We start from the raw sequence: 21,584 nt of genomic DNA, 5'->3' as shown, positions 1-21,584 counted from the left end.
AGTAACAAGGTTCTTTAAGAGGATTAATGGATTTCTACATCTTAAGGTAAGCCCTGCCAAAATGTTCTTCTTCTGCAGTCAGGTGCTATTTGGGGAATATGGGGAGCATGGACACCCCAAGGCAAAACTAATGGACTAACCTCCTTTAAACGCTTTATGGAAAGTCCACCACATGTCTCCAAATAAACACAATATTTTTACAGAGTACCCCATGTATTATAGAGAGGAAATAACCCAGGGGCTTAAATCTATTTATCTGAGTTCTACAAAGTACCTGAAGTCTGTCTCATCTTCACTAAAGCGTTGGCAAACATTTCGGCCAAATATCTGGTTTTATCAGCCAGTGTGTTAGCTTGCGTATGAGAGACTGTTAACATCTGTGCTGGTGATGTGCTGACCCAAATCACCAAGAATAAACAACGAAAGAGGGACAAGAACAAAAAAAATAAATAAAATTAAATGATCTTTTAGCCTGATTAGACCTAACTGGTTGGAAACTAAAAAATCTTCTTCCAGGTTTCTTTCCAGTTTATTTATCAGGCACTGAAGATGACGTCAGACAAAGTACAGATATTCAGGAATGGATTTTTAGGGAAACAAATTTTTTAAATAAATGTTAATTAGAAGCAATTTCACGGCCCGTAACATGGAAACACAATGTGACAGAGGACCTCCATTCTTCCGAGTCTTTTGTCCCTCCTAAGGTCGTGTCCCAACTAATAGAGAACTATTAGATAACTGTATTTTTTAAGATATCTGGGCTTTATTCAAGTTGCAAGAGGCTATGGGAGAGCGCAAAACATAAAACAAGATGCCAAGAACGCTAAAATGAGTACAGCAAAGTTTCTATGTTTTTATTATTTTAAGGTTTCAGCTTCTGTCTGTTGCGAAACATGCTGTTATAGGAAATGTTGGTGGTCTTTTCTACATTTTAGAGTCAATCAATCGAGCTTTGCTTGAGAATACTCATGGTAATGGATTTTTTTGTAAAGTGAGCTGCACTAATTCAAATGATCACTAAAGTGAGATGACAAAGCATGTTCAAAATATGAAGTCTATCATGTTTGTTTTAAATTAGTAGAATCCTTTTTTTTTTACAACTATGTCTCTCTCACAAATGCTGTGTGACATTGCCCTATGTGCCTAGTGGTGATGAATAATGACTGTAGGAAGGCCTGGAAAAAAAATCTTATATCTTCTTACAATTACAAAATTCTGACGGTTGCAACTCCAGCTAAATTTAAAGAAAGAGTTTCTGTATGAGGGAAGGGCCAGTAAACGGTATCAAGATAAATCAAGTTTTTAGGAAATTATGGTTTAAAACTGCAAAAATTTGGCATCATATTCCTTTTTTTTAAAAAGAAGAAGAAATAGGAAAAGATAAATCACAAAATGCAATTCCCTAAAAAACATAGGAAAGACTTGAATCGCTCATTTTAAGGTAAGACTCTGAAACTATGGTAAGAAAGCGACATATGAATGCCACAAATTTTAGGCTTGTAAAGAGAGCAGATAGTCTGACTAATTAACCAGCCAGTTATATCCTCTTGATATACCCCCACTGCTTCTGTATAAAGAGTAACACATAATTAACAAGTGTGAATTATATATTAAAGTCAAAATAAAAATTGTATAAAGGTTATTATATCACAAGAGACTCGTGCCTAGTCCACGTTTTCAAAGCCTTTGTTGAATAAATTTCATTTTCAGCAACAGTCCAAATAGGTCCACCTACATTGAAAAAGGTGAACCTGGGCAGTTGTCCACTTTATGTTACAGGGGACATATCATGCTTTTCAGTTCTTCCTTTTCACATTGAAATCATTCAGTTCTGGTCTATATAAAGTGGAACTGAAATGTTTTGATCTGAATTCTTTGTTGTTTTATCCTCACATTCTCCCTTTTTACCCCTGTTCTGAGGTGCGCCTGTGAATATCTTGTTTTGGTGCGGTCTCTTTAAATTTAAAGGAGACACTTCACCCCGATTGGCCATTTTTGTAAAATGCTGGGGGATAGCATAATGAACAACCAATGACTTATCCACTTGAAGCTTCGGCATCCCTCAGTTTGAACTACAAAATCACTCAGAGAAAAACAAAACAGCAGGTTCACGAAATTGGTAAATCGGACGTCCATGACCCTGCTTAGCAGTTCCACAGCAAATACTATGATGTAAGTTTAAAAAAAAGTAGTAGAAAACAGAGATAACTGAACGGCTTGAAAAATATGACCAAAAAAATAATATAAAGATATCTACGCAGCACCTGAACAGAATTTTTTGCGTTCCTAGAGACTCCAAGTAGCCATATTCACAACAAAATGTATTTAAGGGTAAAAAAATTTATGATATGTCTCTTTTAAATATGATGGTAAAATAGGCATAACTCATATAGTGCTTTTACAGTCATAATGACCACTCAAAACGCTTTACACTAGAGCCACATTCACACAATCGCACTCACTAACACGCACATATTCATACACCAATATGAAGATCGGTAAGCAGCTTCCGATTGGAAGACAACTAACACTTTTTTTTAGGTTCGCTGTTTTCAGTCGGCTCAGATTCTTTTCATCACACTGAGCAGGCTAAAAACCAATACACATAAACATGTGCTAATGTGTGTCGTTGATAAAGTACAAGGACACGGACAAAAAATGTGCCTGCAGAGAAGGGATTAGCACATTTCATAAAGTTCTAATTAATTTGTGCGTGTAGAAATGGCTACTACAAAAGGAAAGACATTTTATAACAAATATTGTAAGGCTGGAAAAAAAAAGCTTACAGACAAAAAAGTGAGTAAGAAAAAAAACTTAATGTGACAGATTATAGATATGTAAAGGTTTAAATGCCAATACAGAGTAAACAATTTTATTTATCTATTGCCATTTTAGTTAAATAGCATATTCTGTGCTGGTCCCATCCTCCCTTGAACAGTTGGTAAATAGAATAATTACTGGCTGGTCAGCGTAGTGTGAAATGACAGCATGACCACTCCACAATGAAACACTGCCCTAATGCTGACAGAACATGATGAGCACATGAATGTCTGAATACAAAACGTCCCTCAATGTGTGGCAGAGATAGAAAAGTAAAATGGGAGTGACATTTGTGTGTGAACAATATGAAAATAAAGGCAGCATATTGGCAGAACTGAACACTATTCCTTCAGCGAACTTGTGCTAAAGTGATCTTTTAACCTCTTCCATGCAACTTTGGAAAATAGCCCCGTAAATCTTTACAAATGTAATCATCTGGACAAAATTTTGGGATTGAATTGTGTGGAGCTGAATTCAATAAGCCAGGTGCTGGAAGATGTCAGCGTGGCGAATGAGGTCACTGTCCATCACACAACACTGATCATCAACTTTTTACATTTCCCAATGTTGTAACCCACAGTGCCTTGCAAAAGTATTCAAACCCCTTTAAGTCCATTGCATTTTCTCCAATACAACAACAAACTTAACCATATTAAACTGGAATTAAACATGTTCAACCATCACAGTAGTACCTCATTTTGTACTTAATGCCACTCTTCATTGAAAGGGTGACATTAAAAAAGCCATAATTGAAAAAAAGACAAGTTCCACTTAATGTATGGTGCAAGCAACATATGGTATAAAGCAAACATAGGTTGCTTTGGTCAGATCAGACCAAAATACTCCACATGTTTGGTACAAAAATGTTTTGTACCAGACAATATGCACATAATCCATACCGATGCCTTTTTCAGTTTATACTTTTGCGATCAAATGGTCCCAACATGGAATGAGGGGTTTAGGTCAACCAACCAATATTATGCTCCCGATCCACATTGGGAGTTGGTAGTAGTAGTAGTAGTAGTAGTAGTAGTAGTAGTAGTAGTAGTAATAATAATAATAATAATAATAATAATAATAATAATAATAATAATAATAATAATAATCTTTAATGTCATTGCAACAAACATTTCAATGAAATGTGCCCTCTGCATCCCTTAGGGAGCAGTGGGCTACTTCTGAGTGGCACCCATAGGCATTCTGGGGCTAAAGTTCTTGCTCAGGGACCCAGATTGGCAGTCTGTGAGATTCAAATTTGGAAACTCGCAGCCTCTCCAGGATGGAGGTGTCCTGGTCTAACCACCAGCGGAAGTTGCAGGTTTTCTGCTGGACACGTAAATCAATTCAATAAAACAATGAAGTTTATTTTGGCTTTGTGTTAGAAACAGGGCAATGTAGTCCAGCAACTACTCTGTCCTCCCAGCAGAGACTGCTAGTTTGTTTGTCCTCGTCTCCCTGTCAGGGAATATGCATGTATGTGGAGGTATTTCGGCAGGTTTAAGCGCTGCACTACGTATACCAACATTGTGGCTTACGTGAGAAAGAAGGACAGAATGACCGTGAGCTCTGGCAGAACCAGGGCAACAAGGTATCTAGCATCAACAGACATAGCAATGTTATTATGTACCTTTATTAAGACAGACTGTGTGCTATATCATCACTGAAGCCGCCTGGAAATTTTCAAAGGTATGATTATCTTCTAAAAAAGGACTGCGGTTAGGTAAAAATAGTTGCTTCCTTGGAAATGAATACTAAATCAGAAGTAGTTCCCAGTGTTAGCCAAAACTAAGGGGTCCAAGTGAGGTTTAGTAAGAAAGGACCTTTCAATAGCATGTCTGAATTTCTGAACTAAAACGCAAGTTGTTAAGACAAGAGAATAGGACAAATTATATTAAAAAAACTCTTTCCACAACTTAATAGGAAGAAAGTTATGGGGCTAGTTTTGTAGTGTTCATGAGTCACACAATTTTGCTATAATAAGAAAAAGACAACTGTTCTGAACCAGAAGAACCAGGTGCTGAGAAAATATCTACTTTACCAGGTGAATACTTATTGAAGGAACTGTATGCGACTACTGCAAAACTGATAACATCCATATATTTACTATTAATACAACTTCACTGATTAATAGCTGTATTTTATTGTGTAACAACTCTGATCAACATTTTCTTGCCTGTAAATAGGTATTTCACATCTCAAGACATATCCTGGGTTGTATAAAAAAAATTATTTGTTTCTTCACACAGCCCTATTTGAATTCCTACGACAGATTTTAACATAGTTTTTTTTTAAACATACTGCTAAAATATAAACGTAAAGAGATAATCACAAGAAGCTTGAAACTATATTATTCTGCACATACATGTTCTGTAGTCTATTGTGCGTGTGTCTTAGGTAGATCTCATGAAATGTGGATGAATTCAAATAAAGAGCGTAGACATGTGCTAATAAATGCCTGGAGGAAAATTGACATTCTGACTAAATGATAAAAAGCAGTGAGAATTGGTGTTATGAAGCAGCATAAATTAGCAAGTCCCACATACTCCGACAGTGTCAGGGTGGCAGTAGGTGCGTGTTGAATAAAACTGATATGCGTTCAGACAAAAGGTGAGGTTTGAACTCTGTTTTTCCCACAGGAGCGTCATGTGCTTCATGCAAAATCAGAACACATTAATATTCCTCGGTGAAGGCTGCCACTTGAAAAGGCCAAATTGTATCTTTCAAAGTTTCCCAATCCTGATCCTAGGGGCACACAATCCCACTTGCTTTAGAGGTTTTCTCTGCATCAGTAGACCTGATCTGAATTGGTGGCTGATTAACAGGCTTAAAAATGTCTGGCAACCTTTCAGGTGATTAATTCTTCTACAGGTGTGGATGGATGGATGGATGGATGGATGGATGGATGGATGGATGGATGGATGGATGGATGGATGGATGGATGGATGGATGGATGGATGGATGGATGGACGGACGGATGGATGGACGGACGGATGGATGGATGGATGGACGGAAGGAAGGATTTATCCTGAAGCCGATGCCAACTTAAGGCGATCAGTAAATAACAGCCCTGTCAGCGACACACGGTGCTTACAAGTTGTTTTTATCATTTCTGCCACTCTGTCACCAGTCTTTTTCTCTAGTGAAGAACCAAAATGCTGATATGCAAAAGATGTAAATGTAGTGGAGGCCATTAGAGTGCTCTTGTAGCAGTGCTGCCCGCCCAAAGAGCAGTTTTTGAGAGCAGGCTGTCAACACAACAGAGAAGATCAAGGACTAGTATCTTGCTTACTTCAAAATCAAAATCCTTAAACAACGGTAAAGTCTCAACCTTAAGGAGGAGGAATTGTGAGCATTGCCAGTCCTGATCATAGTGTTAAAAGATAATTATTTTATCCTTTATAGCTTTGATCAGACTGGACCCATCCTGTCCTCCACTGCCACGGCAGCACCAGTTCAGTGCAATTAAATGTTATTTATATAGCGCCAATTCATGAAACATGTCATCTCAAGGCACTTTACAAAGTCAAATTCAATCAGATTATACAGATCGGTCAAAAAATGTCCTATATAATGGAACTCTTATATAGGACTCGATGGTCACCAACCTTAGACTAGTCTTCATTTTTCTATGTGGTATTATGATTGCGTCTTCCTTAGATTTGTTCATGCTACATTTATCGTGTTGCATCCAGGAAGGAGTATTGGAAGATCAGCCGCTTGTGGGACAGTTCCAAGAATGCAGAGTTCTGCTTGGCTGCCCTCTATGAACACGTGGATTCCCACTGCTGCAGGAAAAGCCTTTCCTTCTCAAGACTAATACAATCAGATCAGAAGCATGACAACATGCAGCAGAGGGTGTTTTCTGTACAAAGTTATGCACACTGCTAAACAATCTTGGTCTGGTTCTATTGAGGCTCTCGACTGGTGAAATCAGAAGTATTAATGCTTAGAAAATCTCAAATGTGTGTTTTTTTTTATTGATCACTGTGAACTGATCACACTGACGATCTAAAGCCTGTTTTTTCATGATATGCACTGCGAGTATTGGGGGAAAAAAGCTCTTGCTTCGTCTTACTCCTTTGTGTCGCACTCACTACTCATTGCTAAATAGAATAACATAAACTCTCTTTGATAGTGTGACAAATTGGTAGCATTTTTCCTTAAATCTGAAAAACACACCTTTTCTTCACTCTCTCATAAATTAAAAACAAAAATATGCACAGTTTAGAGACGTGTCTCTCTGCACAATTTAATGGGAAGTCTGTTACATATCAATCTCAATGTACAAGGGCCTGGTTTTGGTACTGCATGCATTGCCAGAGAGATCATGGAAGCCTAATTTCAGTCACTTAATAAGATCCTTTTGGTGGCAGCTAAAGCAGTGGAAGGAGGATGTTATGCATAGGGAAGCCTTAACACCAAAATAGAACTAATAATCTAATAATTCAAAAGACACATTGATTATGTGTTATCTATTTAAGTATTTTCTCTTCGATTCAATTCAAAAATACTTTATTAATCCCAAAGAGAAACAAAATTTTGTTATAACTCACGTTATAATCTTGACATTTCATTAAGATTTAACTACGCATTTGAGCAAGGGAAAATGCAAGTTTTTGTGTTAATTTGACATCCGTGTCAAAATATGATAATAGAATGAATGAGTGATAAAAGTAAATTAACACTTAGTCTCGCAAGTGTGAGTAAAACTGTTTAACAGGCAGCCTGAAAGTGTAGAGTCCACATTAGCAGACCACAAATATTGCAAATAGCCTCAAAACTTTGTTGTCTTAACACCTCTGATGTCTGACACGTGTTAAATTTGTTTTCTTTCTACTGCAACAGGAAATGAAACTTAAATTAGTCGGGTTAGCAAACAGATAAACATATTAAAATCACAAATAAGATACTTCAGGTAGGTAGGTATACTGCATAAACTGATTTAGTAGGTGGAAAAATGTATTGCAGCAATGAAGACGGAACAGCCTTATAAATGAGGCAGTTCAAATATTTAATATTTACCGTATCCGGGCCTCAGTTTTTGCTGCAGCCTTGCAGTATTGTTCAGCTGTCTGCTTGTAGTTCTCCAAGTTCTGCACGCAAAAACACAAAGACAGACATATGAGAAATTATTAAGAAATGTCCAAGAGTTTAAAATACATATTGAGAGGATAATGTAGGCTGCTCACTCAGGCTTCTTTTAACTAAGGAAATTGTTTCTGGGGTTGCATAAAAACATGACAATGTCAAAATCTTCAAATCAAGTTCAACAAATCAAAGCTCCAAAACCAGCATTTCTACATAGCATTATTAGAGTTGCAACCATTTTTTTAGTTTTAATACAAGCATTAATAGACCCGAAGTGATGAGCAGAATGCAGAAAGCACCAATGGAAATGTCACATTCCATAAATTAGTGACCTTTGGATTTTACAGCCTGCGTACAAATCTGAATATTGACGCTCTGGTGGTACTCCATAATGTTTTATTTCATGCGAGAAACCCTGGCATTTAAATAGCAATTACTACCCAGATGCAGCTTGTACCTGCTGGGCATAAACAGCACACTTACCTGAATAATCAGGTGGTCGCAGTGTTAAGCGTTGTGCATTGTGGAGAATACAGCAGATAGTATGAAAAAAATGTAGAAGATTTGATTTCTAAAAGCAAAATTCAATGTCAGCTGCTCGTGATGATCACCTTAGAGGCTTAGTGTCAAAACGTATGAAAAGGTTTGTCTTAAAAAATCCAAACACGAACCTAATCTCTCTCGCCACCCTCTCATACACATTCACTGCAGTAATCACCATTTTAAACCAATAACCGCAGCACTCAGGCTTTTACTTAATAACTCCCTATATTCCCAATAGATGAGGTGATAGGAGAGGAAGATAATTGAAGTGACTGTGCAGGGAGAAGATGGGATCAAACACAAACCTCCCCCACAATCCCTAGCCCCCTACTCCTTCAGCGCCCGCAAGTCATTTTCATATCTCATTATTTTAGGCCCATCTGCAGACAGGCTTGCCCCGGTTTGAATGTGTGGTGTTGGAATAGACTCAACATATTCTCACAGGCATTTTCTACTTAATCTGCTCTGCTTCTATTCTTTGAGATGTAGTTATCTGACCCTGTATCATTTCCTTTCTTACTCATTAAGGCAATAAGACCGAAGTCATTCATCTAAAATGGAGCACATTTCAGATCAACAAGTATCACTTCACACTGCGGTACTGTGCTGACTTTTTGAAATGGATTGTAATTCATAAATGGTACAAGGAATAAATATGTCTACAGTAAAATGTTGCTTAACTATAGTCATACTTCTTTAGTACAATGAAAATTATTCATTCTCCCATATTGTCACATCATTTTTGCTCAAATAAAGTTTAACTTTCGAAATTTTTCCTGGGTTTGGCACTGACACATTATACTTGATATTATAATGTCAAAGATGAGAAATCTAGTATAGCTCCTTCTGGCACCATATAGAGACATGTTCAAAATAACTGGCATACTTGGCAAATAATATCCTAGTTAAAGTAATGGAGTAATAGCAATGGATATGGTGGTGTAGGTGTAAAAATATTGTGTCTAAATAGTGTTGAGTTCAATCAGTGTAATTTGATAAAACCAGAAAGACACTGAAGAAAAGTAGCACATAAATGGGTTGAAGAAAAGCAAAAATGGCAGAGACTTAGCTAATGATTAAAATCAGGGTGATCTTACAAAGTGTACAGCTACCTGCGAGTGCTAAAACTACTTTGGTTTCCACAACTTTGTGAGAACGTCTTGTCAAGCTATTGGCCCCCACAATGTACCATTGGTTTGGTAAGATTACAGTTTGCCAAAGAATGCAATGACTAGCTCAAAGAGAAATGTTTTGTGGACTGGTGATGGTAAAATTTCTCCTTTTACGGTCTATAGGTGCCAGCAATGGTTTGTAAGGTGACCCCCGAACACAACTGTGGTCATGTAACCATTTGTATTAAAAGTAAGGATTTTTCAATTTAAGCAGTATAAGTAGTTGACTATGATAAAAGAAAATGCAACTATGGGTCTGTTTTTAACAGTCTAATAGACCTAGTTTTCATAGTTTCTGTATATCGACGAATTTGCTAGGATTTTCTACATGTAGTTTTGAAATAGAACATTTGGGTGTTCTTATAGGAGCATTGCATAAGTTCCAGGATTTTTTGCAGAAGTCTGCCCTCCCTAGCGACAAGTTTAATCGACACCAGTGTTGTGCACATACATGGTAGAAGAGGAAAAGCATTTGCCGCTGCAACTGCACAGGTCTTCTTTTATGGCGTAATCTCTTTTGAGGTGAGAAAGTTATAAACATTGAGGTTAGCCCGTGTTCTCTTGCTAATGTATCGATTACTGTGAAGACTCAAAGTAGCCTGGTGAACGAGAGTGCACAGCACGTCACACCCATATGCATTCCCAAAGGATTTGGCCCTAATCACTCTCAAGAACTGACTAACTGCAGTAAATAAAGGAAAAATCATTTTACATGTTGGGCAATTGTAAAGCAATGTATGGGAAAGAAAAATATTAAACTTCAAAGCATGCACAATGCACCTTTGATACATTTTTGCAAATGAAAAAAAGGTGGGAATTGTAAGCTTTATCACATTTTAAAAAAGCTATTATCATTCCATACACGTATGTACTTTAATAGTATGTACTCAGATGTTTCAATAATCTAATACCTATAGATCACTTCCAATAAATGCGTTTACAAAATTTTTTAGGACCAAGCCCTGGATTATTGGACATTAAAAGCAATAGTCTCAATTTCTTTTAGCAGGAAGTAAGATGTAACTTTGGCAGACTCTTTGTGAATATGTGAATTTAAATTAGCCAAATGAACCAGTGAGACTTAAACTGTTGGAGCCAAGATATGCAAAAATAGAAAAAAAGACAACTCCGTAAGGGCTAAAACACATGGGCACCTCTGATTATACAACACAGAGAGAGTAGGGCAACATGAATAATGTCCCTTAAAGGGTTCTTTAGGGGGCAAACTATACCATGCAATGAAATTATGCAAATAACTATTTGTCTTTGAGCTTAAACCAGTTATGAATTTAAAGGCCTTTAAAATTTCAGATTCCAACGGAACATAATTATAGTTGAGAGACTGCTTTTTCTTAAAAATCTGGGTTTGTTAATATTGCATCTAACCCTTAAAAGGAGCAATAATCACAATTGAATTATTTTAGGTAAAAAGAACTAATGGTGATGTAATGAATTAAAGGTATCTTTTCAGATAAAATATGGTATGACGTCAAACACCATCTCTCTGTGTTGTTCTTCAGTCTCTTGATTACAAAGCCAGGCCGGCCACGCGTGAATGTACGTCCATGTGAAACAATGACACCTTCAGCTGCTGTCACACTGTTTTTCATCATGCCACAAATTTTCACGTTTCTGAAAACACTATTTGTGGGTCTAAATTTGAGGGAACACATAAGTGGAGCCTGTCATCTCGCTTATGGATTCCTATATTTTTTTATATTGTGAGTATATATCGGGATAAAAGGTGTAGAATTTAAGATATTCTCCTGCATCAGAAAGGTGCACACAGCATCTGCTATGATGTCACTGTCTCATTTTATTCCATGTATGTCCACACTCTGTAAGCTTGGGATGAAAGTTTTGAGCTGTATGAACAGTCTACGGCCTCAAGGTGTTCAAGTGATTATTAGCTAATCAAACAGTAGGTTAAAGAAAAGCAGCTCATAACATGCAGCATGCTGAAGAAAGTGAATCTTCATCAGTGCCAACAGAGAATCTGGCGGTTTGGTAAAGGCGTTACTGGGTCATTGCCGAGATGTTTGAGTAGGACTTGCATCAAGTCATTCAGGTCAAACTTTTCCTGTTCCACTTTTGTCTCGCCAGTCCACAGAATATTTTGTTAGATATCTTGGGGATCATTAAGATGACCAGTTAGGCCTGCAATACTTTAGATGTTGTTCTGGGTCTGCTTATGATCTAATGGAAGAGTTGTTGATAAGTGATTTTGTAGACTGACCACTACTGGGGAGATTCCCCACTAAACTAGGTTTTCTCCCTTTGGAGATAATGGCCCTTTCTGTGGTTCATTGTAGTTCCAAAGCCTTAGAAATGGCCTTACAACCCTTGATATCCAGTAATAGATGTCATTGACTTTGTTTCTCATCTGTTATTGAATTTCTTTAAATTGGGGCATGATGTGTTGTTGTTGTTTTTTTTTTTAGATCTTTGGACTATAGATTTCCTACAGGTCTAGATGCGGTTTGGAACATTGGACTCAACTTTCTAAAAAAAAAAAAAAAAAAAAAAAAAAACTAAAACTAAAGTTAATAATAATTTAACGGGTAGAGAGGCAACAAATCTTTTAACATTGTTTTACATTTTTCACATTGCTAAGTTTGGAATAAAAGGAAATAATTTAAAAATGAAAACAGCTTTTTGGGCTTACATTATCCTTACCTGAGATTACATTATGATGAAATCTCCAAGTTTAACAAAACAACAACAACAGAAAAGAATCTGTTCAATTTGCCCAAGGCAGCCTTTCATCCCATGCCATTGAAATGCAGAGCAGTAATGTGATGGCTACATTTTGGCATTTTCCACCAAACACAACTTTAGCATACTCAGAAATATTTATTTTCGATGAAAGAAATACTGAACCAGAAAATAACAGTTAATCATTTTTTTCTGCTTGTGCAAGAAGGAACAAAAAAGAATAAAATGTAGTCATTACTGGGACATTGGGATAAGCAGGTAGAGCTTCTGCGTTTGAGTGCTTCTGGAAGAGTGAGACTGTTTTGTGTTTCAGTTTATTAACATTTAATTTTGTGCCTTTTTTTTCTTCTTTTTATCAGAGCAGACCTTAAGCAGCAGCACCACATCAGCTCTCATGACACCAGAGAAGAGGATCACCTATCACAGGCAAACAAGCTCTGAGCTCTTCCCAGTTGTTTCCACCCATGGGGACAAAAGCCCTATGTGGAGAGACTGAAAGGGGGAAGATGATAACCCTCCAAGGGGGAGAGCTAGGTTTTGAGGTTGTTGGAAAGGCTCATAGAGGGGATTAGTGTGAATGCATGTGTGCTGTGTTTGTGTATAATCTTGCATACATGCAGGTGTGTGACTAAATCTGTATTTGCTCCCGAATCTGTGTTCAGAGGATCCTTGCATGCACACTCGTCTGAACACCCTCTAGGAGCTGTTGACTGAGATGGGCTGATGTCAGGGTTTTTGGGAGGGGTCTTTCATGCTACACGCATGGACGAAGGCGGATTAATTTTTCTTTCTGAGGGGACAAGTCGACGAAGAAGGGGGAGAAGAGGGGATTAAATGAGGTGATTTTTTTAAACTAAGACTTGTTTACAGAGTCACGGGGTATGTTGCCACAGGAAGGAGGATATACTCTACCTGTTCACTGCAGAGAGATTAGGAGAGCTTCCAAAAATAAATGAGAGCAAGAGGGTGGAGGCAGGGGACTGGGAGAGAGGAGATTTAGAGGATGTGCCCGTATGTTCAATAAGTGCAATCTTTATGATTCTGTTTTTTTTTTTTGTTTTTTTTTTCAGATTTGTTGGAGTGTTTGGCCGTATGATAGAGTGGACATTTAAAGTTACTGACTACCCTTTTAGGAAAATCAGTCAACTTCACCTTAGATGTAGTTTGTGACCTACAGTAGATGTGATGATCAGTTTTCCTGTTTGTTATGCTGTTTCATTGTAAATTGTTATTTAATCTTTAATTTCTGAATTTGCACATGCATCTGGTCATATTATAAAAGTCATCCATCTGCAATTTTTACCTTACTTTATCTCTTTATTACCCTTCTTATCCAAACTTCTCATTGAAATATATTGAATAAAATGTGAAATCACTTGCTGTATTGTTTTATTTAAAAGAAACCATTCTTATGACTAAACTGTCTTTCAGATGTCATAAAGGAAGTGTATATTTGATAATATATTAATATTCGTGGATGAGAAACCTAAACCTTACTAAGGTCAGTGGATTCAATAAAACTTCATTAACTTCTAGTTGGAAGTGACTTCCGACAATTTCAGGGGCAACTTCTGGTGTGCACTTCTGGCATTGAATATAAAAATGGTGTTGTCCTGCTGCTGCAGTATGGTACTCTTGAGGAAACCAGGCTCAAGTGAGTCAGAACCAGCACTGACAACCCATTTGGACCGCATTGCCTTGAATGTTTACTTATTTGTATAACAAGATTTCTCTTTTTTTTGAGTGAGCCTCTACAAAACTCTGGTTTTGTTGTATGCAAATCAGACATGTGTTTAGGGCTTGCATTCATTTGTGAAAGTGGGTCACCTGGTTCTAAATACAAAGTGAGGAATCTAAGGACATCCAAAAATCTGGTGCAAAAGAGTAATACTTTAGGCTATCCTAAAGGTAACCTCCTGGTGAGCCGAAGGGGGTTCAATCAACAAAGCTCCATGTTTGGAAAAAAAAAACCTGATTCTGAAAACGATCGACAGGCAGACAGATGTTTGAGCCAAATCATACCAGGAAGCACCAAAGTGCTTAGGAAGAAAGCAGCTGTACTTTTCTTTGTTCTTGATAATGGTTTTTGCCTTTCATCCAAAAAAAAAAAAACTTCATCAGCTCTGAACATGGTTGAAAAAAAACAGTCTTATGAATTGCATTCAGTACAATCACATCAATAAGGCCATTGATGTCACTAACAGGCCAATTAGGACACATAAGTCACTGTCCATACCCTTCATTGAGCTCAATCTCTGGGTCACTGTCTCTTGACGTTCCAAACATGTCCCTAGCACAATTCATGTACGGTAAGCTGTTATAGTGATATGTCCCAAGGTGTGAACTGTTAAAAATAAAAAAATACAAATAAAAAAACTCCCTGGAGTTGGTGTTAGAAAGATGAAATATCTCTCCTCTCCTCCTCTGTCAAACCACCTAACGTCCCTGTCCAAAAGGTGCACATTGCTGTCTTCAAACAAGTGTTCCCCTATCCTTGATAAACTGCTGATTATTGACCTTATGCTGGGCGAGCTATTTGTTTGGCTGCTGCTTAGTTTCTCCAATGTAGAGGTCTGAACGGTGGTCAATGCGCCGGACTGCATTTACCACACAGCTAACTAGACTTGTGTTTGGGATGAACCAGTCTCTGTCTGATAGGGTTGTTGTGTTTAAAATGCACCGGAATATAATTCTTAACATACTTAGTGTCTTGGATACTCCAGCCAGATGTCGAATGACAATGTTCTTCAGCTTCTCCAGTTGCCTTACACTTAAGCACTTAGTATTGTCTTGTCCTGGATGACTAGAGTCACTAGGTATACATCTGTGTATACCGGTAAGCTCCCCAAAGCCAGCACTCGCAGTATGGTCTGTACCGTCAACATCAATCCCGTCCACACTAGCTATAAATGGAAACTTATCAAATTAAATCTATATCAAATATGCTAAACAGAGTTTTTGCATTTTGCTCTTCAGTGGAGAACCAAACTTCATTATGCCACTGGGTTTTTGCTATTAGTGTATATTTGTATGTGGGAAAAAAAAGTATGCCACTGGCTAGTCTCCTTAAAGTGTGTGTAGTGGACGGGCTACTGTATAATAAGTACTTCTAAGACGACAGCTTGCACGTGAACCTGTCACAATAATCACACGTTTACACATACACCCCCGCACACAGGCTGTTTGCACATTTGTGTCGGTAGTGAACTCCAACGGCATCTGCAGCCTTTAGACAAACAGAATAGTTTATTATCTTCATTTATCCCTACGACAAACTGGACACTGGAGTCTGATTAGGTCTTCTTGATCTAATAATGAACTGCACACACACATATGCACACTCAGACAAACTTTGAGCCAATTAAAAAGGACTTCATCTAAAACGAAGGGAAGATTCTCCTTTTAATTAAATTTTTTTCCCCTTTCTGTTAAACATTTCTAAATATAAAAACAGCTAAAGCATATGGATGGTCAATATGATTGTATTTGATTGTGAAGGATTAGAACAAAATAAATAAAATAAGTAAAGCCACTCAAGTACAATTTGATTTATTTAAAATATTCACTTTGTTTTTAGGTCAGTTGATTGGTGTTAAAAAAAAGTATTTTGGTTTGTTAATTGCATACCAACATTGGGAACAGTTAATTTATTTTAATTGCATCAACTTATTTAAATTAGAATGCTTGGATTTTTTTGTTGTATGTCTGTTACACGTTTATTTTTACTCTGCTGTATTCAGTAGCTATTTGGCCAAAATCAGTTTTAAAACTGAAAAAAAACAAACTCTAAGACTATCAGCAGCAGAAGAGAAAGGACAGATAACACAACTGTGTTATAAATGCATTTTCTTTTCTTGACAGTACATCTTGTAAAGCTTTCTTCAATATATGAATGAGTCATAAACGAATGTTTCAGTCATTTCAACTTTATGTATATGACCTATGTCAATCACCATTCAGGTTTTAAGAGAGACCATTTATCTTCAACCAGTTAAATTTAGGGACAGTTATGGGAGAATAAAAAGGGGAAAGATAGGCAGCAAAATGGGGGCCATGCCATGAATGGAGAGCTGGATGAATGAAGTGTTGGACTGCAAAATAAAGGAAAATAAGGTGGAAGATGGTCTGTTTAATGCACAGACCATATAGCCTTTTTTATCTCCTCCCACTCAGTCCCTTTCTTTCTCACTCCCTCATCCACATGCAGGTCAGCTGCGAGAAAATGATGGGGGGGAGAGAAAAAGATAGGAGGGGAAAAAGGGACTGTGGCGGCAAGCGAAGAAAGATAGAGCCTCCTGCACTCTCCTGCCAATCAGTCTTCTCTGTCAAGCATTGCAACGTGTGCCGCTTGCTACGAGTCATGCAGAGACCCCTCCATTTAACTCGGCTATGTAAAAGGTTTTCTCAGAGGCCTAAAGGAGGTGAGTGCCAGAGACTAGATAAGGTCCCCTCCTGTATACCTGATGGGCCCCGCCGCAGGGAGGGAGGGAGGGAGGGAGGGTTGGAGTGGAGGAGCCAAAGAGTCTCCGACTAATACCTGAAGGGGAAAGCTGTGAATGCAAACAGCAACACCCAGAGGATGGGCAGGGGAAAAGGAATAGAGAAGGAAACGTCTGTTTTCCTTTGATGTTTGCATAGTTTTGTTTCATGTTCTGTTGCCACTAATGGTACTTCAACATAAAATTTATATTTTGGCTCTGTCTGTATTTTAAATTTAATTAAACTTGCATCGAGGCGTGTTCCTATGGCACAGGGGTAGAGAGCACGGCCCATTTACTGGACGCGGGTTCGATTCCGGCCTGAGGTCCTTTGCCGCGTGTCTTCCTCCCTCTCTCAAACCCCCCTTTCCTGTCAGCCAACTTTGTAAAAATGAGCCACTAGTGCCACAAAAACCCAGAAAAAAAATACATAAACTTGAATCTTCTTCCATGATATCAACACCTCCAAACTCTAAAGCTGTTTTTAACTTGATCCTAAAAGTCAAAATAATTTCTCAAAATGTACAACAAAAATATACGGAAACCACTTTGGCTTTTCTTCAGTGTCAAATATCGGCATGAAAATGCACTACCATCATAGCGAAAATTACTTTTATTTTGCCCTAAACCTAAAACTTAAAAAATGAAGAGAGAATATCATTTATTTTCCCTATAGGGTCTCATTCACAGAAGAGTGTGCAGCTTTCAAACTAAAAGTTGGTAGTAGGGCGAAATCTTGAACCTTGTGACACAAAAAAATAACTCAGACGTATGAAACTGTGTGTACACATTACCGCACAACTTTCCTTCATATATCCTGATTTGCGGAAATTTTGTGTAGCCTGGACCGCAGCGTCCCCGCATACAAAGGTATGTACTATAAATACCCAGGAGGCTCCCATCCTGAATCCAAATAACCCTGGCAATTGTGGCGGTCAGTAAAGCAATGAAGAGGAGATTCACTGAATGTGAACGACAGGTGTTCACATTCAGTCGCAAATGGAGGAAAGACGTAGAACCTTATTTGGCTTTCATTCCTGATATCGACAAAAAAAGAAAGAAATAAAACAAACAACGCGGCAGGAGCAGAAGGCAGATCTGTGGTCGACAAAAACAAAGTGGTCGGACATCTAGAGAGTTGCTGCGCATATATCAATGTCTTTCCCATATTTCTATTAGGAGAACTGTCACTACACACATTATGTGAGGAACAATGAAGTCCCTAAACTGACTTAGGACGTCACATGACAGAATAAAACTTGCCCAGAAGCCAGCCATCGAGAATCACGGCCCCTGTTTGAAGTCTGTTTCCAACAGAAGCAGGCCAACGTGCCACTATATTTAGGAACATTTGTGTTTCACTCATGAGGTTCACATTTATTGAATGGAACTGCTTTCAATTCACAAAAAGCTAAATCATTTACAGACGGTGCCCTCATAGCAACACGAGTGCAGTCGATGGCTCCGATCACATTTGGAAATTGGTTCCTCGTCGCAAATTGCAACTTTATTTCTGCTTGTTCAGCCACCATGTAGGAGAACTTTATATAATGCTGGCAAGGCACAGGGATGTCTGTGACATACCTGACCTGGCAGTCAGCTCCCTCTGAAATGCTCTAGGTAGAGAAACCTCAGCAAGACTACTTTTTAGCTCCATATACTAGAATCGGCGTTGGCAACGCACGGCTCCTGCTGGCGTCCCAATGGAATGCAGGGACTGCTTCCCCACAGAGCTCAAAGATGCCCATGGCAATGTGAAGCAGCTAATAAGACACTAATCATCATGTGGCAGCAGGTCAGTAGGACCTCTGAACACAAACTACCTCCACATTGTTGCATCGGCGATGTCCTCCAGCAGTGCCAATGATGCCACTGTTCCACAATTACGCTAAACTTTACGCAGCTACTTATGGACATGTGTGACTGTCTACACCTTGTCCACCTCAGCCATCATCACGCCTGATTTGTTAGAAATGAATATGCTGATCCACCACTGGTTTTTCTTCCAGTGTGAATTAAAGGGCCACTTGCATTGCAAGCTCATCAGCACACAGACCGATGCATGATCAACACAGAGGGCAATTTAAACTTGCATCTGATTGAGCTTGTTTCCATCCTTTTTGGAGGTGTGTAACATTATTGAACAGGGTTAAATGTGATTCAGTTTCATCAAATGGGTGGAAGCTATGAAAGCTCTGACTCATTAGATTCTGATCCTTTACATTTTGGACTTTAAAAGAGGGTGAACTTTCATTTTATGGTTCAAAGAAACCAAAGACTTTACTTCTCAGAAGTACCCCACGACCTGCTTTTTTACTTTTGTCATTTTAGAAACCATCAACCGGCTTGGAAAAATACATTTTGATGAGAACGCTGTTTATTTGATGCGTCTTATCTCTGTTCTTTTGTTCTCCTCTAAAGTTTTGAATTACCATGTATACACGATGCTGTGTAAACAAATTTGCCTTGCCATATGAAATAACGCAAATAAATCTGGCGCCATTATATCTGAACTACCATGGCTTACTTATATATTATCATATACATCATTGCCTCATCGAGGATCAAGCTCCCTCCCTACTTATGTATATTTAGAGAAAGTAAAACAGATTTTTTTTTTTACAATCTTGAGACAACATTGCATTGCCAAAAATCTTGTTTTTGGAAGCGTCCAAAAACCTCTGTGATTTTTCCGATATTTGCTAAATTATTGCAGGACCAACCATGCCATAATCAAGAATAAATAAAAAAATAATTCAATAGCTTAATAAATTAATTACTCGCCCAATGAAGTTTACTTAATTAGTTAATTTGCCACTAAATGCAACAAAAATAACTGATCAAAATGTCAGACATTGATATTTCAGTTTCAGTCTTCAGCTTCTATACTTCATCTATGCACCATAATTCTTCTTTTTTTCTTCTTCTTAAGTTTCACTAGATTTTCTTTAAGACTGCTCCTCCAAATTTTACACACAACCAGAAGAAATGGGAAAAGCAGCCTTACTTTTTTGTCCAGTATTTCTAATTGTTCTTTGTAGAAACTGGAAACGGTGGCCAGCTCCTGCTCTTTGCGCTCCAACCGCCTAGCCTGGGAAAGAAAACAAGAAAGGGACAGAGACTGAGCATGGATCACAGCAAAGATAACACATTTTGTTTATAAAAACATAACAAAATGTTAAAAAAAAGAAGTTATTGATGTTCTTTACATGCTGTCATGATGATGCCACAGAAATGGACTGCACAGACCTGTGTAAGCAATGAATCTAGACTAACAGGGAAATGAGAAACATCAGGAAATAAATTCTGCTTTTAAATATCGGATATCAGAGTGCCTTGAAAAGTGTCCACACCTCCTCAACGTATAACTACAACATTAAACACTTTTAATGGCAGCTAATAGTGACAGACCAACACAACTATTGTCTACTTGTGAGGTTGAAATTGATAGATGGTCTTTAATCGTCTGTTTTCCCCAGAGAAAAATCTAAAAAGTTACACATGCATTCGTTTTCATCCCACTTGGTCAATCCTTTGTAGAACCACCTTTCACTAAAATTACAACTGGGTGCGTCTTTACCTGCTCTGTACATGCGCTGAACTTTTTGTGCTTTGTAATATAACTCAATCTCTGGAGTAGACTGGATTGAGCATAGGTTTTAAGTCTTGCCACAGAGTCTAAGCTCAGCTTATGTTTTGCGCTAGTCTAACATAGTTTGATCAAATCTGGTTTGTTGCAGTTCTGGCAGCATGTTTAAGGTTTTCATCTATGCTGGAAGGTGAAGATGGCATCCCCAGGGTGACGTACATTGATAAGTTTTCTGATTAGAGAACCGCTTGAACATGTTTGCTCTTACAATGCTTTTCTATTAGGAACGAAGGACTCAGCTTATAGTTGTCAAGTTGACTGATTGTCCCAACAGAGCTGTGGACCTATGAATCACCTGCAGAGGATGACCATGGCTTGGTAGGCCTGCAGTTGTGCCGTGCTCCTACCATTGTCGGATAAAAGATGAACAGACCTCTGTGAGATGTTTAAAGTTTAGCAAAATGTTATATAACCAAAGCCTGCTTCAGGCTACTCCACAACCATTTTCCCTGAGCCGTGTGCTGAGTTTCTTGGCCTTCATGGTGCTCTCTGTTCACTGCTGTCTCTAACATGCTGCTGTCTCTTAGGCCTCAACAGCACAGCTAGACTGACTCTGAGATGAAATCACACACAGGTGGGCTCTGTTAATTAGGTCGGTGTTGTAGGTAATTGGTAACCTGACGCCGCCAGATAGATTTGCTCCGCATATCCATCTGGAAACCTTCCGTTGAAGTAATTTTGGGAAGGGGCGAAAATACTGGTTAGCTGATTGGCCTATGTTGGTGATAGACGGGCCAAATAAACCAATCAGATTCGTCGTTGCTCGTAACAGAGCGACGACGAAAACACAACCACAAGCCAAGCTACTCTTGCTGCTGCAGGTAAAGGCTCGTTAGCTCAGCAGAGAAATACTCTGTAATTCCGATAAAACTTGCTCGATAGCCACGCTAACGCTAGTTTCATCGGCTGAAGCCGCCATGTTCTTTAGACTGAACTGTCGCGCTTCCGGTTGCGTCACACCTCAACCCGCCTCAAAGCCAACGCTGATTGGACATTCGTTTGGTGAACGGCTCCAAATTTTCTTTAACGGAGAGTATCCAGACTGATCTGCGAGTGAAACCTTGAAAGCTCGCGAGATCAGGATGGTCTCACGAGGCTAGGTAATTGGTTGGCAAGGGG

At 38.4% G+C, this 21,584-nt stretch overlaps 1 protein-coding gene across 3 annotated transcripts in view; it reads right to left on the bottom strand.

The window, feature by feature from the left end:
- The window catches only part of LOC105931720 (MICOS complex subunit mic25a), an 81,995-nt gene that overhangs the window by 32,114 nt on the left and 28,297 nt on the right, over nucleotides 1-21,584 (bottom strand). For 2 of the 3 annotated variants that reach the window (XM_036152075.1, XM_012870512.3), the window contains 2 exons: nucleotides 19,824-19,907; nucleotides 7,843-7,913 (listed from right to left, as the gene is read on the bottom strand). In XM_036152075.1, coding sequence (XP_036007968.1) covers nucleotides 7,843-7,913; nucleotides 19,824-19,907 — 155 coding nt within the window. Of the gene's footprint in view, nucleotides 1-7,842; nucleotides 7,914-19,100; nucleotides 19,103-19,823; nucleotides 19,908-21,584 lie in introns of all 3 variants that reach the window. The other variant, XM_036152076.1, reaches the window with a different exon arrangement.

The sequence above is a fragment of the Fundulus heteroclitus genome, chromosome 20, assembly GCF_011125445.2.
Source record: "Fundulus heteroclitus isolate FHET01 chromosome 20, MU-UCD_Fhet_4.1, whole genome shotgun sequence".
In the NCBI taxonomy this organism is placed as follows: domain Eukaryota; kingdom Metazoa; phylum Chordata; class Actinopteri; order Cyprinodontiformes; family Fundulidae; genus Fundulus; species Fundulus heteroclitus.
This window is presented reverse-complemented; position numbering and strand designations above follow the sequence as displayed.